The sequence below is a fragment of the Corylus avellana genome, chromosome ca8, assembly GCF_901000735.1.
Source record: "Corylus avellana chromosome ca8, CavTom2PMs-1.0".
Lineage (NCBI taxonomy): Eukaryota > Viridiplantae > Streptophyta > Magnoliopsida > Fagales > Betulaceae > Corylus > Corylus avellana.
The window spans coordinates 21,537,702-21,565,205 of NC_081548.1; the positions used below are offsets into that span (position 1 = coordinate 21,537,702).

General features: G+C 36.4%; 3 protein-coding genes across 4 annotated transcripts in view; 1 reads left to right on the forward strand and 2 right to left on the reverse strand.

The window, feature by feature from the left end:
• LOC132189135 (calcium-transporting ATPase 3, endoplasmic reticulum-type) overlaps positions 1-11,974 on the reverse strand; it is a 31,475-nt gene extending 19,501 nt beyond the window's left edge. Inside the window, exons 1-14 of one of the 2 annotated variants that reach the window (XM_059603676.1) lie at positions 11,675-11,972; positions 11,274-11,324; positions 11,098-11,131; positions 10,654-10,671; positions 9,866-10,002; positions 9,288-9,362; positions 8,274-8,319; positions 7,750-7,809; positions 7,564-7,644; positions 6,169-6,254; positions 4,713-4,814; positions 3,589-3,642; positions 2,839-2,940; positions 132-190 (exon numbers count right to left, since the gene is read on the reverse strand). In XM_059603676.1, the coding sequence (XP_059459659.1) occupies positions 132-190; positions 2,839-2,940; positions 3,589-3,642; positions 4,713-4,814; positions 6,169-6,254; positions 7,564-7,644; positions 7,750-7,809; positions 8,274-8,319; positions 9,288-9,362; positions 9,866-10,002; positions 10,654-10,671; positions 11,098-11,131; positions 11,274-11,324; positions 11,675-11,707 (938 nt within the window). In that variant the 5' untranslated portion in view covers positions 11,708-11,972. Of the gene's footprint in view, positions 1-131; positions 191-2,838; positions 2,941-3,588; positions 3,643-4,712; positions 4,815-6,168; positions 6,255-7,563; positions 7,645-7,749; positions 7,810-8,273; positions 8,320-9,287; positions 9,363-9,865; positions 10,003-10,653; positions 10,672-11,097; positions 11,132-11,273; positions 11,325-11,674 lie in introns of both variants that reach the window. The other variant, XM_059603677.1, reaches the window with a different exon arrangement.
• Positions 11,975-15,592: 3,618 nt separating this feature from the next.
• LOC132189383 (WD repeat-containing protein PCN-like) lies at positions 15,593-23,837 on the forward strand. Its single transcript, XM_059604112.1, has 11 exons — positions 15,593-15,908; positions 16,003-16,146; positions 16,574-16,877; positions 17,033-17,096; positions 17,262-17,375; positions 17,503-17,665; positions 19,759-19,912; positions 20,062-20,660; positions 21,716-21,897; positions 22,370-22,630; positions 23,174-23,837. The coding sequence occupies exons 1-11, from the start codon at positions 15,747-15,749 to the stop codon at positions 23,484-23,486; spliced, it is 2,460 nt and encodes an 819-aa protein (XP_059460095.1). The 5' UTR covers positions 15,593-15,746; the 3' UTR covers positions 23,487-23,837.
• Positions 23,838-26,122: 2,285 nt separating this feature from the next.
• On the reverse strand, positions 26,123-27,370 carry LOC132190477 (protein SOB FIVE-LIKE 5-like). The gene is made up of 4 exons (XM_059605477.1): positions 26,735-27,370; positions 26,559-26,645; positions 26,384-26,459; positions 26,123-26,272 (listed from the first exon to the last, which is right to left on the reverse strand). Exons 1-4 carry the CDS (start codon positions 27,104-27,106, stop codon positions 26,244-26,246), a joined length of 564 nt encoding a protein of 187 aa, XP_059461460.1. The 5' UTR covers positions 27,107-27,370; the 3' UTR covers positions 26,123-26,243.
• Between the last annotated feature and the right edge of the window lie 134 nt (positions 27,371-27,504).

Here is a 27,504-nt window from a genome sequence, read left to right on the forward strand (position 1 = left end):
AGTTCTCGCATCTCTCCAGCAGTGTTTTTGGTGTTGAGGCAGCTCTCATATCCACATAGGACAGACAACACTCCAACGTCAGTGTCTTTTGCACGTAGTAAAAGTGAACCAGAATAAGAGAAAGCACTCACGTTGTAACGACAGCAGGAAGCCCTTCAGGAATCGCTGCAACTGCAAGAGCAACTGCAATCTAGACAGGCACCCAACATTTTTTTTTTAAATAGAAAACATGGGAAAAATAAAAAGAAATCAATGCAGCCATCTAAATAAAAACTCAACATACCAAAGTAGAGCGTAAAATAACTAAACACAAGACAAACATAACAATGGTGATTTGTTTAGGATAAACAGACACTTAAACACCAAACCATTGAACATATGAAAGTCAGTGTCCATAGCATCAACAAATCCATAGCAGCCCCAATAAAAGATACCTGATGATATGTATAAAGAATATCAAAAGCATTATTATCATATGATTCCACACGATATGAACACATTTACAGAGAAATTTAATGGATTGCTGTCTTCCTTTAACATAACTTCTATACACAGCTAACCAAGTGAAATTTAAACTCCTCACCAATGCCACCCCACAAAAGTCCCGCTACAGACTATGCGATTGGCAACACCAACTGGTTGGGAAAAAACGAGACATGAAGTAGGCAGTTAGCTAAAGTACTTTTAATCAAGGTAACCCTCCCACCTTCGACAAATACATCTTCTTCCATCCAGCCAAATGGCACTCTATGGAATACCATTTGCAGCCTCATAGGGTTGGCTTGGGTTATGCCTAGTTGGGTGGTAGACCTTTTCGCTTACTGGAAAGGACAACTTGGTAGACTTCGAAATGTTGCAATGTGGAAGATGGTTCCGTCTGGCTTACGTGGTGTCTTTGGAAGGAAAGAAACAACTGGAGTTTTGAAGACCGCAAATAGACGGTGGTGGAATTAAAGGATTTTTTGTTCAAGACTCTTTACCACTAAACAATTGCTTTTAACTTAAGTATTTATGGCTTTCTTGATTTTATTGATCTTTTTTCTTCTTCAAGCTAGGTGTATATTTAGTATACTTCCTGACTACTTCGATTGCGCTTTTTAATAATTGCAATTACTTATCAAAAAAACCTCTATACACAACTGTAAAAGTATCTTTACAAATCACTCTTTGAACAGATCTTTGTCAATGCCCTTTTCAATATCTTTAGCTTCGTAGATTTTTGCGGTCTCTTTCCTCGTTCTTGATGTTGTTGGGTGTTTTTCACTTGTGTACATGGGTTGCACCCCTTACACTTTTAATATTTTTCTTTACTTTTAAAAAAAAAAAAAAAAAAAAAAAAAAAAAAAATTGTCTACAACAAAGCCTTAATCCCAATTTGTTGGGATTGGCTACGTGAAACTGCATGCCACATTCAATTCTATCTTAGTCTATATTCTGGACTAAATGCTTGGCAATCATAATTGTCCCACTACTTTTTACTCATGTCAATTTTGGTTTCCCTCAATTATCTCTTGTTCCTTCAACTTGAATCAAACCGCTCTTTCACAGTGCTGATTTCTATGCAATACATGAACAAACCATCCTAAGACTTTCTTTATATCTTATTTTCAATTACCACCATCCACTTCATTCTACAAATACCTTTATTGTTGTCTTCTATCTTTTTTGGTATTTTAATCCATCCATCCACTTACCAAAACATTTGCATCAACTACACTCTTGTTATTAAAATGTTTCAGCATAGAGATTTTCAACTTAGATACAAAATCATGGGAATGTAAACCATAACTTAACAATATACCAGTACGAATTAGCAGCTATCATCCCATCAGCGCAAGAATACTCCGCCGGTGACATATATGCCAATACCTCAATTTAGCATGATCAATTTGCATGCAATAACCAGATTCCTTAATTTCATATAAAGGCATTGCATGCAGTAACCAGATCAAAATATCTAACTCTCTTCATGTAACAGTATACAATTCATTACTCAGATAAGAGATCCATTATGATGTATTTCTCCTAGCTAGCCCCTGAATATCCACACCTAGATCTTGGAATTGTCCAAGCATTCTCATGTGAAAGACAGGATTTTCTTTAATCCACTGATTTTCACTCAAGTGTCCAATGGACAACGCAATATAGGCCCTTGGGACTGTACTGATATCAACCTTGTTCAATCATCCAAAGAACCAAGGTTCAGCAAGAGATTTTTAGTGTCAGAAATTTTATTTAGTTGTGAATCCTAAATTTAAACATACTGGCCCATTCCAATTAAGAGACTCAGATTCTTCTTTCAAAAATATATGTAAGTGTTAAGCAATTGAATGGAAACAAAAAGAGATTGCAGAAAAACTTCCCAAAGTATTAGTACTTCTAGGGAAATCCTAAGAAAAATGATGGTCACCATGCCCATATCTGACAGCAAATTGTCCATTCAAATTTGATCTATGGATTGGGCTTACTCATTGACAGAAAAAAAAAAAAAAAAAAAAAAAAAAAACACACACACACACACACACAAGAAACACAAAAAACAAAACAAAAACCAAAAAAAAAAAATTAAAGAGGATTCATAGAGCCTATATAAGCTTTATGAACAAATCATCTCACTCCAAGGTAAACTACAATTTAATTAATCAAATATGAACCAAAGTGACACCTAAGACTGAAGTAAGTTGTACATCTGAAACCAAAGATACAGCAGCTTCCTGCCTGATGCTAGTGAAACTTTAAAAAGACTACATTAGAGTAAATAGAAAAGAATTGAGACACCAAAACGAAATTTCATTGTGAAAGCAAATAAGGATAGGAACCTCATTCATGAAAAATTACCTTGAAGTAATGAATTGCACCACGCAAGAACCCACCATGGGCAGGGTCACGAAAGTGACCAATATTTACAATCCATACTAGTACACAAATCCCTGCGATAACCTAATAACACAACCATTGTTAATATTTCATCAAATAGCAACTGACAATTAAAACTTAAAGTGAAGTTAGATCTGAAGATATGTGAAAAACAAAATGTTAAGAAGATGGTTCAAAAATTCTATAACATGTAAAAACGCATGGCCTTGGTAAGAAATAATGGCAAATCCTAACAAATCATGAATCAGAGAAGAAATTCTATCCTCAGAAAGCCCATCACCAAATTTTGCCACTTAGCAAGATAAATAGAGTACAATTCTGATATAAAAAAACTTCTACCTTTTTTTAATAAAACTTGATTATTACTTATCAAAAAAAAAATCTGATATAGATCCAAGAAGGCGTCACTTATGAAACAGTTTCAGGTCAAAGATGAGAGAAGTGATTTTGCTGCTCACTATATCCAGACTCAAACAGAACCCAGCTTTTATACAGAACCATTCTGTCCACACCCAACTCATCCACTGTTACAGCAAAGACATGTAATAATAGCAAAATATCTTTCATTTCTCCAAGAAATCAAGCTTACCAATGATTTAGTTCCAACAAAGAAAACAACATCCCTTGAAAATGTGAGTATAAGACTAACAAATATAAGAAACTACTACACAGAAAAATGAAGATTGAGGATTGAAGGCAATTTGCAATCACCTTGGCCAAGAAAGTACCAAATTCATCCAGCTTCTTTTTCAATGGTGTCACTTCCTGCAAACAGTTGTAATATCAATAATGAGAATGTAAAATAGTCCTCACGTATATCAAAATACAATCATATTATCTTCCCAATTAGAAGGCTCTCTCTCTCTCTCTCTTTCTGCGGCGCGTGTTAGCGCATGCCGACTTTTCTCTTTTCTGATGGGGATGTGAAGGTGGTGTTTTAATGAATCCATATTGTATGAGTAGACAGTAGAGGGTAGATCTTCTGTGTTACGGATTTTTGAAAAGTGCAGGGGGTATTGTTTGTTCCATTTGCTTGGGTAAAGTTAATAATTTTTTTATTGTTAGCCAATTTAGAGGAGCTGATTTCAGAGGAGGGTACGAAGGTATGAGGTCTTGATATCATTGAAGAAGAGAGGGCCTTATGAGACAAAGATAGACTGAGGAAGGCGAAAGTGTTAAGCGAGGTGGAGAGATCCACTCTCCATGGAAGAGGTGAGTTGGAGGCAAAAATCTAGGGCCTTATGGTTAAGGGTGGGTGACAAGTGCACGAAGGTTTTTCACAGAATGGCCAACTCTAATAGAAGAAAGAACTCCATTGATTATTTGTTAGTTGATGGTTCACTTTCTACCAATCGGGTGGAGATTAGCGAGCACATTGTCCAATTTTATAGTAATCTGTATACCAAGCAATCCAGTCGGCAGCTCATGTTGGACGACTTTTCTTTTGACCCAATATGTGAGGTTGAGGCTAATTGGTAGGAGAGAGAGTTTGAGGAAGGGGAGGTTTTGGAGGTAGTGAAAGCTATGAATGGAGACAAGGTGCAAGGCTCTGATGGTTACTCTTTGGCATTCTTCCAAGCTTGCTGGGATGTATTAAAAGAAGACATCATGAAGGTTTTTCATGCCTTCCATGCTAGAGGTAAGTTTGAAAGGAGCCTAAATGCTACATTCATTTGTCTCATTCTGAAGATTCCTGGGGCTGCTGATCTCAAGGATTTTTGCCCAATTAGTCTAGTGAATGCCATTTACAAAATTATAGCCAATGTTCTAGCTAACAGGCTAGTAATCACTTGAATACAAATTACAGTCCAAAGATGAAGATATATGATGCTTACATCTTCTGTTTGCAACAACGAGTCACGAATGCTGCCCATAGCAGTGTTAGCACCAACTCCTACCACAACAGCTCGCGCCCTACCAGCAACCACTACTGTTCCCTGGAAATCAAGACATGCAGGAACTTGTTTATTGACAATAAACATTTACATAGCATAAAAAATCATAAGAGCTCTTGAAGAAAGATGCAAACAACAGAAAATTCCAGCAGAAGGGGGGGAATCCTTCAAATCTCTGTATGTCATAAGATTTCAAGAATCAATAAATACCAAAAGAATATTATGCAAATTTATGTTCCTCCCAACCATATATTGTTAAAGCAACAATTTGAAAAATTAAAACGTAAAGACTTCAAAATTCACAACAGAAGTAGAGCATAAAATAATTAAATGCTTCAAAGCAAAGCCATCAAGGACTGTAAAACAAGATTTTAAACTGAAGCAGCTTATATCATAAGCTTTTGAGTACCAAGTGATAAATAGAAGGAACCCCGATCTTTAAATTCTCCACTGTAAGGGAGATGTGCTCTTAAAATACATAAACCACCAGAAAAATCAATCATATAACCACTTCAGACCCTCAAATAATGCTCTAAGGTGATATACAACACCCTTATTGTAGTTTTATCCAGAGGGATATGGGACCTATAAAACCTGGACAAAATTTACTCAACTGATGCCAGTAGGAACATGCAGTCTAGTAACTCCAGATTAATCTTTCAAAAATATCTTTTCCAAACCAAAAATGAATAGAATAGCAAACTTGAGCTATTCATACATATTGGTGATGGACAGTAAACACACTATTCAATATTCATATCTTTATCACCCTCATTATACTAAAAAGACCTACGATGTATTCACACAGATAGAATAGAGTAAAAGATAGATACACTAAATACATATAGGGAAGACAGAATGTACAGAGACACAAAAACACACTTTTTTTTTTTTTTGATAAGTAACACAAAAAAACACACTTAATATATATCAATTTTCATTAAAAAAATGTCCTGCAAAGTTATATATCAATCCTCAATGTAACTTAAGGTATGAAGCGTCTTAGAAAGCCTAATTGAGTCCATGGAGTGACAATGAATGCTGTGAAATGTCAATCCACAGAGATAGACCAGAGTCTGACTTAACTGATGAACCCTCTACCCCTCTCCTAAGTGGATCAATCTCCAGTTAGTGGCTACTATGCAGTATGCACCCAAACTGTTCAGACTTTAAATATAATTAGAGCTCAAATCAACCAGAAAGCCAAGTAATGCAATGAAACCTTAAGTTCCAAATCTTACATACTATTTTCATGCCAAACTTCATAAAGAGGCAATATCTCATACCGCCATACACCTAAAATTTATATCTATATCACAGGTAAACATCAAAATCATCAACTATGACAAGCCAATTGATATCAGACCCATGCTACAACAATTTTTCAAATATTTACCGAGAAAAGAATATTTGTCTTGTCTTGGTATACAGCATTTGTTGCTTTGGTGGACTCAAGCTCTTTTTCCACAGAGCAGCTCTCACCTGTCACCATTGAACAAAGATTTCAGATACATCAGATAGTACATACGCATAAAAACAAAATTTGAAAAAATAAATAAGTAAATAAATAGAAGCAGACCCTAGCACATATTTCTATAGACCCCTTCTCACTTCTCAGTAACATTCACATATACAAACTGAAAAGCAACTAAGATGCATGTAGTCTTAGTAGGTACATGCCGATACAACTTAAACATGTGGCAATTTATATATATTTCTAAAAGCTTTGAATTCCTAAATTTCCAAAGCATAGTGTAACTAGCCTCAAGTAATAGAACAGCATAACAATCAAAATCATTCATGTGAAACTGACTAATAACAGTGTAGATAGTATCAACTATCAAGTAACATTCAAGTCAACCACTTAAATTTTGGTCACACAGGCATAACTTTCCTGCATTTTAAAGGTCATCAGTACATACTATGCAGTACCACTCCATGTAAAAAACTAGATCCTGCCCAACCACACCACACCTAGATGTCAACTTAACTATAGCTGGTCGTGAGTGTCAACACAGAGAGAGAGAGAGAGAATTCAAATTAACAAAGTCAATCTCTACCTCTAATGAGAAACATGTAGTAACGAAAACAAAATCATAAAATATGCCACTACAAACCTAATAATGCATCCGATATTGATCTCCTACACAAAGGGATTATTAAACATATGCCTCTCTCTTGAACCTAACATTTTTGTGTTTCTTTTTTCCCAACAATAAAATGAATGAATAATTCATCCATTTATATGAGCATATACCTGTCAATAATTCACACAAGACAAAATATATATAGGTAAAATCCCACAAAAGTGCATGATAAACTCAGATTCTAAACACGAAGTTAAGTTCTACATGCAATGAAGTAAGAGTTCTACCTCTTGCAAGCATAAATGAACCATGTACCTTGCTATTATGCCCGATTATCATCTTGAAAACACCATAGGTAGAACATAAAGGTGATTTAAGCAAGGGAACTATATTCTTTAAAATAAAATGAAATATATATATATATATATATATATATATATATATATATAGAGAGAGAGAGAGAGAGAGAGAGAGAGAGATGGATAGATAATGCGGGAGAATTAAATAAGCTACAATTTCCTGTAAATTTCCTGTCAAAGGTTCGACAAAGTAACCTGATTCCAGATATCACTTTGAAAAGTATATTTTCCATTAATAATTCAAGAATTGATTGATCCTTTGCTTTTCAGATGAACATAATATCACTAGAAATTAGTAACAACAATTAACTAATTTACAAAATTCGATATATGAAGTAGAGATACCTGTAAGAATTGCCTGATCAACACGCAATTGATTGCTTAGCATCTTAATCATTCTCATATCGGCTGGAATTTTGCATCCCACTACTCAGTTTACAAAACACAAAATAAAAGTGAACTCCTTTAAGTTCTTGCTAAATATGTGTTGATATAAACCTATTTGCATTTACAGGAATGTGCCTGACTTACCACTAACTTCCACAATATCCCCTGGAACAAGCTCTGATGCTGGAAGTATGGAGAAGCAACCTGCAACAGAGAGTTTTTACATGAGGACCGAGTGAACAAAAATAATAATATCATAACTAAAATTGACAGGCTTCAAGCAATTTCACAAAGGTATGTGAAATACTACCAGCATGGATGATGGAACAGGCACATGTAATAATAAAGTGTTTAAAGTAAAATATGCAAACAATATCCATAAGCCTATAAAACTCTGTCCGTCCAACTGACAAGAGGCCTTCCCAGTTTAAACCAATGAAAAAGATCCCAAAAAGATTAATTCCCAAAAATAAATTCCAATCAATCTCACAAACATATGACCTCACTGTAAAATTTCAAATGGCATAAAGTTCATATTTATGCTCCTGATAGGAAAATGTCAAGAAACAGAAAGAATCCTATATATCGGATCCATCTAGCAAATCATATTATTGAAGCATAAACAGCATTAACATTCATATTTTGATTTCTTCAGCTACACGCTTTACCATTTCGTAGTACAGTTGCAATATCAGCTTGGTAGGCACGTAGCTCCTACATTAAAGAAATAACTGGGGATGTCAGAACAACCTTAAGCTGCATGGACTTCAAAACTAGAACAAAAAAGTTAAAGGTATTAATTCATAATTAGTAAGTAAACAATATATAAAGACAAAGAATTACATTAGGTATCCTACATAACCTAGTCAATCATTCAAAAAACATTTAAAAGACAAGACATTTTCCATCTACCATCCAGCCCCCACATTCAGCAACTCAGCACACACTTGTAAACAACCAAAAATGCACGATTCTTTTGTGGGCTTGGATTTGTTTACCTAGTCAAAGACTCAAGTACTCCTGTCATAAAGATACCACAGGAAGAATTCACAAAGTTCAACTTGCTAAAGAGCCATCATTATGGGGTAACCAGGGAAGAAGCGAAGCTACCTTGGCACCTTCAGTACATTGAATGTCTTCTCTTGATTAGTATTGTACATACAGTACTAAAATTTGATTGGATCAGAGTCACTTCTTGGTTCAAAGACATCTTGACTGACAGATGCGCAGAGACACACACACACACATTATTCATTTTTTAAATAAAGGAATTATAATGTTCAGAGTCGATTATTTCAACCAGCACCTGTTCACCATCCCATCACCTAAATGATCCAATATAGGTTAGCTAGTACAACACAAAATGCCATTAGCCAATAGCCATTCCTCCTCTAATACTGTTGTCTCAAACAAAGGAGGCAAATATGTCAAAGTGACCACAATAGGGTGTAAATAGACAAGAGTTATGACTTGAATTAATATATAATATACTCCTAAACTTCATCAAAAATTCAGACAGCTTATACAAGTCTTGATTGCCAAGTCGATAATTGTACTTGATAATAAGAAGGAAGATTCAATTTCTGTTTGGAACAAGTACAGATATCATAGACTAGGTAAACTTGTCAAGATGTTTCCAAGTATTAATGCGAGTTTTGTAAATTTATAACCCCATGACTTACCTCAAGAGCTTTTTCAGCATTTGTTTCTGTTATTACTCCTACTGCCGCATTTGCAGCCAGTATCATCAGGATAACCTGTATGTGTAACAAAATCAACACAGAAAAATATTAAGACCATAGATTATCTATTTTTAGGTGTAAAAAAATCTAGGTGAATATACATATCTTATTCATCCTCATGATAGAGCTAACCGAAAACAAAATTCTCATTCTTAATCTCAATAAAACTTTTTTTCCAAGCGGAATCAACTCTGACTAAAAGCATAGACACAGAATGTTGCAGGATTGGAACATATCAAATGTTTTTGCTTTTGCAAAAGTTCAGCTGTTCAAATTAATCAAAATAATGCAGAAGATATATTGATACTCCATGTGTAGAAAAGCTGGAGCAATCAGAGGAAAAAGGTGAACAAGCATCAGAGGACCAAAAACTAGATCCACCAGCCTTTGCATTTTACATACAGATATTTTCAAATGACAAAAATTCTTAATTAACTGAATGAGCACTATTCAGGCATATTTCAGAAAATTTGTAATAAGAAACCAGCTAGCCAAAGTAAAAGGTTAACATATCCTACAGAAGGCTCCAAAAATGCCGTTAAGCCCGTCTCTCCATTAATCAAAGCCAAAATGAATGAAACAACTGCGGCAGCGATCAGTATCTTAACAAGCAAGTCATCAAATTGTTTCAAAACCAACTTCCAGAAGGGAGTTCCTGCGTGTGCAATATACATAAGAGTCAGCTCAGTATAGGAATTTCCAATTCCATCTATAAGCAATACTCAGTCCATCCCAAAATATGTGGGAGTTTACAACTACAAGACTTTTTTTTTATTGGTAAGTTACACGCACCCAGTGGGACTGAACCCACGACCTTACCCTCCACTCTGCTACAAAGGGAGGAAGTACCGCTTGAACTAAAGCTCATTGACCAAATACACAGATTTTAATGAAACAAAATAAACATTATCATCTTCTTAAAGTACACTCAGGAGGGCCAAGAAAATGGATTTAAATTTGAAAGCAGTAGGGTAATATGAGATGTCACATACATAAATGCCTTTCATTTTTTTGGAATTCTTATGTATATGAGACAGCCCAAAAAGGAAACCACCGCATATTTTGGGATGGAGAGAGCAAGAGCAAAAATGGCCGGGGAGACACATCCTCTCTCATTGTCAAATTGGCTACTGCATGTCCCCAGCCATTTGGCAATGGGAGCAGCGTGTCTTGTTAACAATCACCATTCAGGAAGCCCCAGGCGTGATGAAATGGTACAAACAATTAAGAAACAACTAAACAGACTTGCTTCACATAGATTGAAAGAGAAATGTTGGGGTGTGGCCGAAGGACATGCATCACTTACTTTTCTCTTCCGGCAGCACTGTGAACCATATGCAAATCATGCAACCAAAGAGGAAAGAAAATACGTTAGGAAAAAGGTAAAACAACAAATATCAAGTTTCAGACTCAACATGGTTCCTAAGGCAACTGCAACAACAACAACAAAAAAAAACTAGAACACACGAAGACACAAACCAATACACTCTGCTCACCAGTGCCTTGAATCAAATTCCTCGTGGGCTATACAATTTTCTAATACCTTTTTTTGTTCTAGGACGACTTGAGAACCAACGACATTGAGAATATTACATATGGAACCTGGCCTATTGAATATGAATCCAATTCCTAAAACACGTCATCCCACACCAAAAAAGACATACACCCAATGATTGTGATCCTCGCATGTTGCCCTGTTAGATTTTGTACTGAAAAATGTCAGAACCCATGTTAGGAACAGAAAACGTACCGTTTTTTCCATAAACTCTAGCGTGTCGTGCAACCTACAAACAAGAGAATAATTTTACTATAGTACAGCAGCAGAAACCTTAGAGCTTTCAAAGCCAAGCTACGATCGCTAAACTTAAATTTCAGATTATATAAATGAAACCATGAAGTCTGCTCAGGAACCAAATATCTGCGCACCTGATCCTCGCTGAGACCTTTCGCCGGGTCCACCTCAAAGAAATCCAAAACCTGACCCAAAAACAAAAATCCCAGGAAAAAAAAAAATGAGAATTAGAACAGTCCCCGAGAACTACTGGAATAGTAGCAGGCTGGCTATCAATGCAAGTGGCATGTTTCCGCTGCAACAAGACCGAATTCAACATTCCGAATCCAATGTTCTTTGTTACGTTTATTTTTTGCCAATGAAAAAGAAAAAAGAAAGAGCAAGAAGGTGATTGTTTAGGCTCAGCTCAGTAGACGAGGCATTGCAATCTCCGAAGAAATTCATTTTCAATTGTCGCGTTTTCTTAAACGAAACGGTTTCCGAACTCGGCTAAGATATTTTCAGGTCAGAATTCTTAAGCGAGGGATTGAGTTACCTCAGTGACAGATCTGGCGTAGGCGTCCTCCATTGAGAAATGGAGTGTTTGGATCGGAAAGAGAAAAATCTCGGGGTTTTTTTTAATCAGAGCAATAGAAACCAGTGCCTTGCGGCTTCCTCAGCGTTTGAATTGTTGTTTTCTTCTGGATGTTCTGTGGAAAAGAGTTTCTCTTTTGTCCACGGGAAGATTGCGTGCCAAAGATCTAGAACAGAGATCGATACATCATCGCCTTTGGGTTCGAGGCTTCGAGCGCAGACGTTACACTTCAGCAAACGCACGGGGCTAGTGTTTTACTACGCGTCTCACGCATGGAGCCCATTTGAACGTGCGCTCGTCTGCGGCGTGAGAGTGAAGCATAGAGGGACGCCAAGCGGGCTGGGCTTAACTTAGAAATTGAATGAGACTCGATGGGATGCGATGGGCTTTCTTTGTTGTAACATGTGTTACATGTCTTGTTGTTTGTTTTTTTTTTTCACACACACTCACGAACTACCGGTCGATTTAAAATTATCTTCCAAATTTCAAAACTCTCAATTACATTTTCAAATTTTCAATTTGATGCAATTTACTCATCTATCAGTTTTTTGACGTTAAAAGTAATGAAATTACCTTTATACTCCTAAAATTTTATAAAATTTTCAATTTACCCTTAATTTTAAATTAAAAATTTTAAAAATATGAAAAATTGGAGGGTAATTTAGTCTTTTTAGTGGTTTTTGTGAGGTTTTAACAAACAAAAATTAACGGAGGGGGTCAATTGCATCAAAACGTGTAATAGTTCAAGAGTCCTAAGCGAAATTATCTCTTATATATATATATATATATGTTAGTTGTGATATGCAACAGGAAAATCAAACAATGAAATGTTAGGGCGTACATTTAGAATATTAAGGAGAAAAAAAAAATGCACCCTCTCCCATCATATACGTTCCCCTCATTCCTATCAACTTAAATGGAATTAAATTCTACATTATTAAGCTTGAGTTATACGAATAAATTTAATGTTGCAATGGTGCCAATTGACTACTACTTGAAAGTGATTGGTTAATGATTTTATTTTTATGAGTGATTGGTTAATAATTTATCTTAAAGCTATATAAAAATAGTTTTATCCTGACTTTTCTTTTGCAATGTGAAATGATCCTTCTCTGCCCATTTGGATTGTAAGGAATTGAAGACTTTGTTCTCACTTTTGTCCCCCTTTTTTTCAGATTTGGTTTTCTTTAGAAACCCAAACCTTTTTATAAATATTATTTTTCTTAACACATGTTTAAATTATCGAAAGTATAGTCATATTTATATGTCATATAAACCTATATCTCATGATTTTGTAAAATAACGTAGAAAGGGCTCACTAAGTATTATACTTAGCAATTGATCAGTGCGCTATTGAGTTAGCACATCTCGAAAACTTCTGACACAGTCCAACTAACAATCTGTAAAAGATACAAAACGAATATCATTGGAGCACACAGCCAATCCAAACAAATGTGATTTGTTGATGCCAATAATGCAAAGCTGAAAATCCCCTTGATGGATAACATAATAGCAACCAAAATGGGCATTGAAGCTAACTGCCAATAGGGCATTAGTATAGCAGTAAATATTGCCTGGTAAACATCAAGTGAGAAATCTAGCATCCCCATTCCAAACACAATCTAAGGATCTTTAGAGTATGTTTGAGACTGTGTTTGAAAAAATATAGTTTTTAAGTCAAAAATAGATTCTAAAGCTTTTGCCAAAAGTACGTTTTGGCAATTTTTTAGCTTTTGGATCCTTATAATCGCTTTCAATTTGTTTATCAAACATGTTTTTTTTTTTTCTTCAAGCGGACTTTTTGAGTGTTAAAGACACTTTTAAATCTCTCAAATGCACATTCAAACAAGCCCTTACATCAATTTGAAGACCTTATGCGAGACAAATTACAACAATCTTTACCATCCAACATGCCATTGACTCGGTACTAAGAGCTCCTTTCCATCATACAAGATGAGTTTCGCTCAATATTAAGAGCTTTAGCGAAAATTCAAGAGCTCTTTTGATCATGAGTTTATTCGGTAAAGTTTGAGCCATTGTGTTGTCCGGCATTACTAAACCGAAGAAAGATGGAAGTTGGTGAATGCTTGTGGATAGTTGCGCAATAAATAAAACCACAGTGGAATATGAATTTCCGATTCCATGACTAGACGATATGTTAGATGTACTGAATGACGCCGCCATAGATATGGCTTTCTATGGAAATTGCTAAAAGTAATGGATGTTTATTCCATGAAATATGGTCATCTAGCATAAATAAAAAAGAGACGAGGAGTTATTTTTAAAATTTGTGTGTACATGTTTATTGCAAACTATAAAACTTTTGTACTCTATAGGAAGGTTTTTTTTTTAAAGATGATTTGATAGACATATAATCTTTGTATTCTGTTTACGAATGTTTAAGCTCCACGCAAAAATTCAAATTTAGCCCCTAGCCTCTTCATTGTAGGGTTGGTTTGGGTTTGAAATTTTAAAAAGTGTAATTTAAAAATAACGATTTTAAAATATTTGATTAAAAAATGTGATTTTAAAAATACAATTAATTATTTAGCAAAATCACAGTTTGGTATTTAAATCCACAATTTAGCATTTTAAAATTGTGAGTTTTCAAAAAGCATCATATTGCCTGCAATTTGAAAACTCGAATTTTTTATGATGTTAAACTAATTTGGTTTAAACACAATTTCAAACAATCATTTTTTTACAATTTAATTTAAAACAGTATTTTTTTTATTTGCAGAGTTGCAATTCCAAACCCAATCGTACTTGTACTGATTATGAGTCATGACAAAGAAATAATTCGGAACATCAGTAGGGCTGAAAAGGCAAGCAGTTATTAACCGCTCGCTAACCGCCTTAAAAGCGGTTAGTAAAAAATCATTAACTGTTAGGCGGTTATGGGGTTTACTAACCGTAACCGCTAACCGCCTTTTTATATAATAAATATTTATATATTCTTATAATTATAATAATAATAATATTTGTACTAATAACATGATCATTAAATTACCCCGTGCTTTTTATATAATAAATATTTATATATTCTTATAATTATAATAATAATAATATTTGTACTTATAACAAGATCATTAAATTACAATTTTTTTGAGATAATTAAATCATAATTTAAGTATTAATATATTATTACTATAATTTATATGATTATATCACGTGATGAATTGATCATTAAGTCATATGATTATATAGTAACAAATAATACATATATAATAGTCCCCAAGGGGTAGCTCAATTGGCTGTGAACCACGCCTCATGAAGCGGATGTTACTAGTTCGAATTCATAAAAAAAAAAAAAAAAACATATATAATATGACATAAGTCATAGTACTTGTTTTTAGTACAGGTAAATGTAAATTTGTGGTCAAATATTTTAAATTTTTCAATTTGGGCTCCTTTTATACTAATTCGGCACAATTTGAGGTATATAGCAAATTTTGATGCTAAAATGGCCTTAAAAATGCAAAATTGAAGTGAGAAAAAAAAGAAAAGCCAACTCTCAAAATTGGCCCAAAAAGACCAACTTGTAAAAAACGGTTAATGGAGGCGTTTATTTATTTAATAACTATTGACCGGCGGTTAACCGTTTAGGGGTTAGTGGTTGCGGTTAGTAAAATTTACTAATTGTCTAAGTGGTTACGGTTAACGATTTTAATCACTAATTACTAATTGTAACCGTCTTTCACTCCTAGGAACATGTAGCGGATAAATAACAAAATTTAAGCGGAAAAGCAGTGGGCTTTTTACTAAAGCCACTTGAACAAACGGATCATGCTCGACCCGAGTGTCCAAACCGGCCCAAGAGCATGCCGAGTCCGTATAAGACGAACGGAGCGCTTAAACCCTCAAAAACCTAAACACACCCTTTGCGTCGCCTTCGCAGTTTGCACACCTCTCCTGTGATGCTCTCTCTGTCGCTTCTCCTTCGTCTCTCACTCCTCCCACTCACTCGCAGTGAAAACCAACCATATATATAGTGCTCGATTTGCTCGGCCGCTTTGTGTTTTCAGCCACAGAAATGCTGGAGGCTTACAAGAACAGCTCAATCGACTGGAAGCCGTCTCCGGTGGTTGCCCTAGCGACCAGCGCCGACGACTCCCAGGTCGCCGCGGCTCGCGAGGATGGCTCGCTCGAGATTTGGCTTGTCTCTCCCGGCTCCGTCGGCTGGCACTGTCAGCTGGTACCGCGTGTTTCTCTTTTTGTTTATATCTTTCCTCTTTGGTTAATATCATATTCATCAGATTGATAATCTTTTCGAAACGTTTTGTGTGAAGACGATCCATGGAGACCCTAATTCGAAGGTTTCGTCGCTCGTGTGGTGTCGAGCTGGTTCAAAGGGCTTGCCTTGTGGTCGGTTATTCTCATCTAGCATCGACGGGTCGGTTTCAGAGTGGGATCTTTTTGACTTGAAGCAGAAGGTATACTGAAAAGCACTTACATTATTTAGCCTTTTGTTATTATGCATATATTAATGTTTGGAGTACATGCTACAACTATAGCGTTAATCCCTGAAAATGAATAATATGCTCGGCAGTGGTACTATGGTAGCTAGTCATTGCGCATTGTATCTGCAGGTAAATTTGTAAACCACATGAATCATAAGCGAAACCATGGGGGCAGGTCTGCTGCTGGTAGTGTTGCAATGATTGGCAAATTGCAAGACGTACCAGCGGCTGGGATTTTTGCGTGTTTTAATCTTTTACAAACTATAATTTATTATGAAAAATGAGGTTTTGTAGCACGAACGTATTCTGTTGTTCAATTATTATTGATTTGATGTGCTTAAACTAATTTTTGTTTCAAATGAATTATTAGATCATATTCTAAACTTGTGTGTATTTGCAGACTGTACTAGAGTCAATTGGGGTCTCAATCTGGCAGATGGCTGTAGCCCCCTCTAATGACCATGTGCTTGATACACAGCCAAAGTCTGAGCATATTGGAAATGGGTATTTAAATAACAACCTAAACATGGATGATCACGAAACCAGTGACAGTGAAGATGATTCAGATGCAGTTGTGCTTCATGAGCTTGCTGTTAGTGAGCTACCGCGTGTGGCAATTGGTTGTGATGATGGTTGTGTGCGAATATACAGTATCTCTGACTCAGATGAATTTATTTACACAAGATCATTGCCTAGGGTCAGTGGTGAGATACCTTCTTCTCACTGTATATGCTTGTTGTCTCATTGATTCTTCTTATTCTTCTTCTCCCTCCTTAAACATTTATCACCTTTCAAAAAAAAAAAAAACATTTATCTCAATTCTAATTGTAGAGAGAGTTTGTCCTGTTATTATTTTCAGGGCGTGTTTTAAGTGTGACGTGGAGTCCTGATGCAAATATGATATATGCAGGGAGTAGTAATGGGTATGTATGCAACCTTCAGTGTGCCTGATTGCTAAAGTTCTGGCACATGCTTCACTTATCATGCTCGCAGTTTCACTGAACTTGGATAAATCTGTCGTTCCTGCACTTGTTGAGATTAAAATAATCTATCATGTTTGCTACAATGGATTTTCCTCCCTTTTGCAGGTTTATAAGATGCTGGGATGCTAAATTTGGTCATGAGGTCTACAGGATTACAGTTGGACTTGGAGGTTCAGGTAGTGGACCTGATCTTTGCGTATGGTCCTTACTCTCCTTGAGGTAAAAATGGATGCACCTTTGTATTTATTATTTTTCATTTGTATGTGGCTTATGAGCGTCTGTTCCATTTTGTTTGTTGCTAAGGCACTGGCTTACAATTCTGATATTTAGTGATTGGTCATTTTAGGTGTGGGACCCTTGTTAGTGCGGACAGTACTGGCAGTGTCCAGTTTTGGGACAGTCAGCATGGGACTCTTTTGCAGGCGCATTCTCTTCACAAAGGCGGTGTGAATGCTCTGGCAGCAGCTCCCAGTCATAACAGGGTCTTCTCTGCTGGTTCTGATGGTCAGGTACAGGACGTTGGTCCTCTTTGGAGTTGAAAATTATATATCCAGTTTGTCTCTCCATAATGAACTTGATGTGTGACACTTACTACTTTTGAAATATTGGTATTTAAGCAAACCAAATGTATTGGGCATTACATTATTGCCTGATACTTTGGGATGATATGTGGTGGCTAGTTTCACATAAATGTCAATATTTCAAATTCCGTCCAATTCTTTTAGTCCATTTCAGTGTTGATTAGGACTGGATTGTGAGACTGCAAAGCAAATGAAAATGGATGATTTTAAAGGCTGATTTATGTTGCCCGAAAGGCCAGTTAGGTTTATCTGACAGTGGCTATGTGTTGTATATGTGAGTTATATATTGTTCATAGAAGATGAAAACAGTGAAGATGTTTAGAAACAACAAGACAAAGTGACATTGTGAAGAAATTTTATGAGACGATCACGTGCTTTTAATTTTTGATTTTTTGCATTACTATTATCGTTTGGCCTGCATTAGGTTTCACTGGATTTTTTAGGCTCAAAGGCTCAAGGTCCACTCCTAATCGACCAAACCCATATTAGTTGTTTTTGAACTCAAGGTCTATGACCTGTTACTTGTTAGATGTGGAGGTAGTGGATCCTATTTTTGGCAACTTGTGGGCTGAGTGGAGTTCTAATGATGTTAATAAGTTGTGTGGGGTTGGTCTTTGGAAAAATATCAGGAGGAGGTGATGGGAAGGATTTTTCTAGATACACTAGTTTTGCAGTGGGGGACAGTTCTAAGATTAGATGTTGGCATGATATGTGGTGAGGGAATAAAGCTCTTAAGGTAGCTCTTTCTAGAGATATTTGGTATTACTCGCCTTAAGGATGCTTCAATGGCATATCACTTGCAACTTTGTGGTTACTCATTAGTGGAATGTCAATCTTATCAGAGTGTCGCATCACTATGAGGTTGCTGTAGAATTCTATTTTAGGTCTTTGTAGGTTAGAGTCGGGTATGCCTTGTCAGGTGGTGGATCTCTATGCAAGTTGGAAAGGACAGTTTGGTAGTTTTTAGAGTGCAACAGTGGAAGATGATCTCACCTTGCTTATTGTGGTGTATCTGGAGAGAAAGAAATGATCGATGTTTTGAAGCTTGCGAGAGAACAGTGGTAGAGCTAAAGGGGAATAATTGTCTTCAAAACTCTTTACTAGTAGACAACTACCCGATAATTGTTTACATATTTATAATTTTCTTGATCTTGTCTTTTTCTAGTTTGGTGTTTTTCTTGCATACTTTCTATGTATTTTGAGTTGTGCCCTTTTGGTTTTATTAAATTTCATTTACTTATATAAAAAAAAGGGGAATAATACTTAGCTGTGAGGGGCTCAGTTTAAGTTCAATGCATTGGGATCTTTCAGAATTAGATGTTCATGATTGAAAACTTCTCCATGTCTCTTTAGAAGAGTATTATAAGTTAGAACTGGTAGAGTCACTTAGTTCCTTCCTTTTTCTTCTTTTTTCTTTCTTTTTTCTCTCTCGTTTTTTTTTAGTGGGACATATTATTGGCTGTGCTATTTTTCATACCCCCCATCCCTTTGGTTTGGCGTGGTAGTGCCTTTAACCTTGTCCCCAATTTTGAACAAATGGAAAACAACTTTCCAGGTCTTTTCAATGATAGATTTTCATTTCATTTTTGCAAATCCACCATCTTCCTTGCTTCTAACATGCTTCTTTTCCTTAATTTGTTACAACAATTGTGGATTAAGGTCAGCATATAAATGAATCAGTGTGGAGGTTTCCCCTTTGGTATTCTTCTCTATATATACTTTTGTAAATGTTAAACATGATGTCAAATCCCTAATGTGAATGAGCACTAGCTTCTTGTTTCCTATTATCTTTTCCAACAGTTATTTTTGTTTTGTTATTATCCATTTTTTTTTTCAAAATGAGAGATGCTGTGCTAAGGATCTGCTGGTTTCTGAAACATTTTTGTCAGCTTTGAATCCCTAGAATTTTTGTATTGATCTAGTCTTTATGCATCTTTTCTTGTCCCCCTTCTTGTCCGACTTTTTAGCTTTTATAAACTTGGTTGGTCAATTGCCCTTTACTAAATGTTATTTGCTTTTAGGTTATTCTGTATAAGCTGTCTAGCGAAACAGTTGGACCTACTGATGACGAGGCTTCTTCTGTAGTGATGAAGAAATGGAACTATGTTGGGTATGTGAGAGCCCATACACATGATATCAGGGCTTTGACATTGGCTGTTCCAATCAGCAGGGAAGGTTTGTCAATGACATTGTTGTTATTATTGTGGGTGATATAAATTATTATTGATACATGTATATATGTATTTATGTTTCCAGTAGATTTTTATAGTTAACATTATTTTGGTTGTTTTCCAATTCTTAAGTTACACTACTCTAATTGGCAGATCCATTGCCGGATGAAAAGGTAAAAAGAATTCGACGTGAGGAGAAGCCCATTGAATTTAGTTACCATAAGTGGGCCCACATGGGAGTTCCGATGCTCATCTCAGCAGGTGACGACACAAAGCTTTTTGCGTACTCTGTGAAGGAGTTCAGCAAGTTCTCTCCTCATGATATCTGCCCTGCACCTCAGAGGGTACCGATTCAACTGGTGCATAATACAGTTTTCAATCAAACACCATTGCTTCTAGTTCAGGCTTCCCATTGGTTAGATGTTCTCTGCGTACGCACGAAGGGTGTTACCTTTTCTGACACGGCATGTGGTCCTTCTGGTGGACATGCAGTGACAGATCTGCTTGCTCGAATTAAGACTAAGGCATCTAGGAAGATCATTTGCAGTTCTATATCTAATTCAGGGGCACTTTTTGCATATTCTGATCATGTGAGACCCAGCCTATTTGAGTTGAAGATGCGTGGAGTTGGGAAAAATACATGGACTGTTAATAAAAGGCAACTTCCTCCAAAACTACCATTTGCCCATTCAATGGTTTTTAGTTTTGATTCTTCTCGTTTGATGATAGCTGGGCATGATAGAAGGATATATGTAAGCTGTCCTTTGGCTTTACTTTTTTTTTTGGGTGTGATTGTTCTTCCTATTTTTTTGTATTTTACGAGGCATGCCCCTTGTGGGAGGACTCCTTACGGTTCTTCCTTAGAGGCTGAAATCCTCCGAGTGGCTAGTGTGAGGTTCACAGAATGTGTACCTCATGCCTTGTGGCTTGCCCTATGCCTTCGTCAAGCACCTAATTTGTGAACCTAGTTAAGTTCTCAATCATACTTGATAGATTAAGGCTTCAATCTGATTGACTTTTATGGTAAACTATCATTTGGGATGATTGAGGATGTATGTGTCAACGAAACTTGATATTATGTTTTAGTAACTTTTGAATATAAATTTCTATTACTATTTCATGACTAAATGCTGGCTGGACATCAGTGTTAATGGTAGACATGTGCAATTGTAATGAAATTGATATGTACATGCAGTAGTAGTACATGGTTTATTTCTTTGCCTTTGATTTTATGAATTGTAATTTATGTGATTTAATATATTTGAGTCTGGGCCTTAGTGTATGCCAATTACTTACTCAGATTCTTAATTTACACCTTTCCATGGAAAACTTATTTGTAGTTTTGCTCATCCGCCTGAATGGCTAAGTTAAGTTAAGATTTGTAAAACAAAATCTTCTTTTTATAGTTGTACAAGGTTTACCTCAAGATTCATTTCTCTGTAGTCGAATGGTGCACCTTAATATTCCTGAGAGTAAGCTCTCTCTTGGATGTGGTTTGAGGCAAATGCTTTAGGATTAACTTTTCTGGTGCATGATTTTATCACCATGTGCATGAACTGGTTGGAAATATAGGCCTTATAAGGACAAAGAAGATGCATATGACTCTCTGATGTGCATGCAGCAAAGCTGCACTAAATAAAGCTGTTGGCTGATATTTTGTTGCATGTCTTTCCATAAGTTCTTTACATCTGTGCACATCCAGCCTCCAGAGGCCTAGTTTACTGTCTGTGCTTAGACAACTTAGGTGTATTTATCTGCACACTATTCATCTTTTGTTTCTTGACCTTTCTCCTTCTGGATGTTACAGGTTGTGGATGTGGGCAGCTCACAATTAGTACATACCTTCACACCATGCCGTGTGTTGCATGATGAACAATTACCACCTAGTGAGCCTCCTATTACAAGAATGTTTACTAGTTCTGATGGCCAGTGGCTAGCTGCTGTCAACTGCTTTGGAGATGTTTACGTATTTAATCTGGAGATTTTAAGGTTTGGAACCACACTTTGTTGTGCATATACTATGTTTTTTTGTTATTTTCTATTCATGAGATCCAGGCATCATTAGTCATGCCTTAGCAGAACAGGTACCTAGGAAGATCCATTTATAAATTGTCTGAGAATTAGTGTCTGTAACTGGTTATGATTTTGTTTGCTTATAAGTTTTGTGTGCGCTTATTTTGGGATATGAAGAAGGTAAGTATACATGTTTTTTGCTTTTATTTTAATGGTAGACTTAACTGGTATAACATATTGGTCACTATCGTGATTGTTTTATGGTCATGGCTGAATACTAGTGGGAAGGATTATGTGAAAGTAGGCATGAGGTGAGAGAATTATTGAAGTTGTGATTTTGCTGCATTACAAACTATTTCATCTTTTAGACACGGGACTATAGTCTTGTAGATTGACTTTGTGCCTTGAGCTTTCTTTGTTGTAAACTTTTTTTGGTTCTGTGGAGCAGGCAGCACTGGTTCATTTCAAGATTGGATGGTGCCTCTGTTACAGCTGGTGGTTTTCCTCCGAGAAACAACAATGTGCTTATTATTACAACCTCTTCAAATCAGGTCTATGTATTTGATGTGGAGGCTAGGCAATTGGGGGAGTGGTCAATGCAGCATACATTTATTCTGCCGAGAAGATACCAAGAATTTCCTGGGGAAGTCATTGGACTTTCTTTCTTGCCCTCGACAAATTCATCATCTGTTATAGTTTACAGTGCCAGGTGATCCTTTCTTCTAGTATATACTTGTAGTTTTGCTGGGCCCTTAGAACAAGGGAAGTTGCTAAAATGGCAGATAACAATGGGCAAAAAGCAAAGTATCTAGACGCCTCAATGATATGGCTTAATCAGTAAAAATTTTGACTTATGTCCTCATAAAAAAAATTATATATGATTATATATAAAGTAGTATTAGTTCGATTACTTATCATAGGGTTTTCCTAGTGAATGCAATTTTCACTTCATTACACATCAGAGATTGTGCAGGGAAAGACAACATAATTATTCTGATAGATTTTGCTAGCAGTTATATATATATATATAGGGCTTTTTGCTAATTTTTATTAGCCAAAACATATGAAGATCAGTTTCAGCGGATAAATGCTGAAATTGGGTGGTAAAAAGGCAGGAAATTATCCTTCCTCGTAGATTTATTAGGAAATTGGTCGCTTTTCGTTCTTTTTACCATTTGTTTCACCAGTATAATAATTTTGTGGCTCTCATTTTCAAAGATATTTAACATTTACAATTTTGTTTATGCTTTAGGGCTATGTGCTTGATTGACTTCGGGATGCCAGTAGATCGAGATGAAAGTGAGTTGGTAAATGGTCAGGATACAGCATTGAGGAATTTACAAACTACTCCCATCAAAGGGAAACTGAAACGAATATTGAGAGATGGTCAAACAGAGACTAAACTGAGTGGTAGAAAAAATTTTGAGTTTTTTTCTTTCAGAAACCCAGTTTTATTTATAGGACATCTTTCCAAAAATTCCCTGTTGATCATAGACAAACCATGGTTGGAAGTGGTTAAAACTTTCGATACGGCACCTGTTCACAGACATATATTTGGGACATAATTGCTTGTCAGAAGAGGGTTTGTTGACAGCCTTCGGGGGGGAAAAAGTTCAAGTCACCGAGGGTCTAAAGCATGTTTTGTGTTGTAATATGCCCTGAATAATTTTGTTAACATGTTAAAGTAGTTATTTTTGGTCTTCCATTATTCATTTTAATATATTAGATCATTCCCTAGATTTTGTGTATTTTCATTTTCAGCATTATAGTCTTCTGAGTTTGTATTTACTCTTGGCTTACATTCTCCAACCGGTTGTAAAAAGATTTGTGTTCTTTCTTTTTGCAGAACCTAGAAAGTTTGGGGAACCGCAGTTAATTGTTAACACTTGTAATAAAAGATTTGAATATTCATTTCACTGTGATGCATTCTTTATTCCACCTGAATTGTACTCAAGTTTAAAACTCTAGGCAATTAATCCCCTAATGTTTCCTCATATACCAAACGCTCCCCTGCTACCCAAATTGCCGTCAAACATTTTAATGGGGGCATGCTTTGTACGTACAAATGGAACCCACACCAGAAGAGAAACAACAAATGGGTATTTCATCCCATGTGCACACCCTGTCAAATGCTCTAAGAACACTGCAATCGATGGTCGTTTAAGATGGATCTCATCTAGAATTACTGGTACAAAAGGTAGCTTTAGCTTAGAGAAGGGCAAAAAATGCACATAATATGAACCCAACAACATCTGGATATAGCTTCTTCGTCTCTTGATTGTATAAAAAATGTACAGTATTGCTGGCATTAACTTCAAATTATAGAAACGTGGAGCAGTGAAAGAATAAGAAGGGAAGATTGATAGGAGACAGGTGGAGGGGTTGTCCTTTTCCAAGATACGGTGCGAATTCTGTGAGGATAGGAGCCCCTTCTTTACCCGCCAAAACAAATTCAATAATTGCACCAGTGTTTTTGCATGTATGGATCAAATTTTTAGCGGGTAGCCATCAAAGGGGTGGTGGGGCATTTCCTTTCGGTTCCTTTTGGTGGAAAGTGAAGCTTCGCTTTTGGTTCCTGGCATCAGGAAACTTGTCTGTTTCTAAGTCTAGGAAGGGTTGCACAGTTGCACTCGCCAAATTTACCCACCCAAAGTTGTTGTGAGCTAGGCTGGCAATAGCTGCTGTAGAAAAAAAAAAGGTGAGGCACTGATTGGCCTTCACCTTGGCATTGGGCCTAATGGCCTTGATGATGCCCTGTCTCACTCTCACTCACTCTCTCTCACTCTTTCTCTTTCTTCTGTGACTGTGCGTGTGGGGGAGCAAATGGTTATCCAGCGATATCTGTGGGGAAAATGCGGGCTCTGTTCTTCAAAGGACCACAGCTCTTTAATGATGAGCTTTTTCTCTGCTTTCTAAGTTTCTCCAGCCTTCTCAGTAACTGGCATTCCACGTTGGTAAGATTTCTAGCAGATTTTGAGTACGTCCGGCCAACATGGTTAAGCTCATGTCACGACGTGTTTCCCCCCCTTGTTTTCTGGTTAATCATTAGACCAATTATGCTTGTAAATTAGTATTTTTTCCACGATTATTCATGTTCATATTTCTTGTCTTGTTATCATTATGGGAGAATTACGCCAATACGCCCCTGTACTCCCACACTATCATAAAAATCCTCCCCCCTCCCCAAATTATCAATTTTGGCACTTTGCACTCCAATTTAAAGCTTCAATGTCATTTTAAACCCTGCATTAATTTCATATGTTACTTCGGATGGAAGCATGCTCATGTGCTTGACAGTGAAATTGATCTATTTAAAATGTCAAAAGCGCCCCTAAAACCAAAAAAAGAAAAAGAAAATATCCATTCTTAAGTTCACATATAAGGTTATAAGAGAAATGACAATGCTAGGTGCTCTCCTGGTGTTCTTCTAGTGTCTTTCTAGTCCTAAGTGGATATTATTTTATAAAAAATAAAAAAAGAAAGTTGTTCTTATTTCTCTCATTTGGTATTTATAAAATAATATGTATGTAGTAGGACTAGGAAGACACTAGGAAAACACCTGGAGAGCACCTAGCATTTTCCTAAGAAAAATGCTCTACATTTTTATTTCAAAACTATTTCACAATATTGACTTGATAGGCTCGACAAACCCTAGAATTATTCTTTTGTTAATGAGAACGGTTGCAAAGGTTCATTGAGAGTCTATCAGTATTGTGGGATAAAAATGTAGCTTTTAGCATTATCCAAAACATTGTTTTGACCATTTCAAGTGGGTGGAATGCACGCGAGGAATTTTTTGGTCCAAAATTAAGGCTTATCAAACTGATGGTGTAAAACTTTTATTGGGATGCAAAATGCCAAAATTAATAGTTTAAGAGATTTTTGCAAAAAGAAAAAGTGATAGTTTGAGGATGTCTATTATTTATTTATTTATTTTGTCCTAGGTAATGTAATAGATCAAATCTTGTTGTAGTTTTAGAAAGTGAGCATGGGGCACCATTTACAGGGAGGGGCTGTGCATGGCAGGCCAGGATTTGAAGAAGACCCGCGGGTTTTATGTGTTGTCAAAAGGAATTGAAGACAGGAAATTTTATTTTATTTTATTTTTAATGTTCCAGGTTGTTTCCCACTGCATTGACAAATAACAGAGAAAAAGGAGGACTAGAATTGAAATAAAAAAGAAAATTAAAAAAAAAAAAAAAAAAAAGAAGGAGGAGGAGGAAGAATAGCCTCTTGAGATCTCATGCTATCTTTTACTGTTTTACAGCCCCTCTCATCTCTCTCTCTCTCCAACAACTGCTGCAGCAATGAGACGAAAGATGTCATTTCCAATTTCTTCCATGAAAGCCACCTGCATGCCAAGAGAAAAAACAGAATTAATTTCTACAGTCAGCATCATATCCTTGAATCATTTCTACATTTTTATAGAGAACCCAAATCCAAAACACAAATGGTGGGCCACCTGCTTCTTCTGAAGGTGGGTTTTCAGCGAAGGAGGATTCAAAGAAACTGAAACGCTTCTGTAATGCAGATTTTCCCTGAAAAAAATAATATTCACAAGTGGCGCTGCTTAATGTTAGGATGATAGTATTGGATAATTATAATGGAGAAAACCAGTGAGGAAGAGTAGTAGGAACCTCAAAATGTGTTGCAGAGAAACCATGAGAGAAATTCAATAAATTCTCCATTGAATCTTGATTCCTATAGAGAGTAGTTCTATCCGGCTGCAGAATTAGCAAAAAGCCAATCACATAATTAAGTTTGTTGCAAGTGAAAATATTGATAGAAACATATATTAGTATGAATTACTTGCCTGCAGGGGAAAGCTCAATGCAGGGTAGCTAGCAGTGTCATCAAGATCTGAGTGCCGTCTGTTTCTGGCATGTAATTCTTTGGTCTTCTTTTTCTTTTTGCTTTTGCCGGCAACCTCGGAATAATTAAAATGACACCCATTGTCATGAAAGCACTCTTCGTCATCTTCATGGTGATGTGAAGGCCCAGAAGAAGCATCAGAGACCAAGGACAAGTCCTCTTCTTTCTCCCCCACTCTTGCTTCTTTTCCTCCATAGTCATCAGTTCCACCAACTCTCTGGAATTGATTCTCTGAAAGAGAGGATTGTTCTAAGTACCGAGTCCATCCAGATTCACACCCACTACTCCATTGTGAAGCTGCTGGGATATCCATTGAAAAGAGCTTATAAGTGACCTTCTCTCTCTCTCTCTCTCTCTCTCTCTCTCTCTCTGTATCTCTCTCTGAATCTCTGTGGCGCTGTTCTGTATTTAAGCAGAGGAGGAGAAGGATAGAGGCAGAAGAAACCAAGCGGATCACACTCAAATCCTAGACTATGTTTGTCCTATGCTCTATCCTTTCGCCTTCTTATTTTTATCTGTATGTGCATGAATCGAAATGGCCAGTTGGCTAGGTCGGTAGGTGTGTGCGTTTGCATTTGTGTGTGTAGATAGAGAGAGAGAGAGAGAGAGAGAGAAAACAGTGGTGATGATAAGGGAAGGTGTCATTCTTCTATGTACAAATGTAATAATACCAAGCTCCTCTACTACCATTTTTGCTGTTATTTCAATAAA

Bases quoted from the DNA above. Each gene is read 5' to 3' on its own strand.
- LOC132189383 (XM_059604112.1), top strand. From the start codon at position 15,747: ATGCTGGAGGCTTACAAGAACAGCTCAATCGACTGGAAGCCGTCTCCG. The intron at 16,878-17,032 runs GTGAGATACCTT...TATTATTTTCAG, and splicing joins ATCATTGCCTAGGGTCAGTG to GGCGTGTTTTAAGTGTGACG. The intron at 20,661-21,715 runs GTAAGCTGTCCT...TGGATGTTACAG, and splicing joins GGCATGATAGAAGGATATAT to GTTGTGGATGTGGGCAGCTC.
- LOC132190477 (XM_059605477.1), bottom strand. From the start codon at position 27,106: ATGGATATCCCAGCAGCTTCACAATGGAGTAGTGGGTGTGAATCTGGA. The intron at 26,460-26,558 runs GTTCCTACTACT...TATTTTTTTCAG, and splicing joins TCTCTGCAACACATTTTGAG to GGAAAATCTGCATTACAGAA. The intron at 26,273-26,383 runs GTGGCCCACCAT...CTTGGCATGCAG, and splicing joins CCCACCTTCAGAAGAAGCAG to GTGGCTTTCATGGAAGAAAT.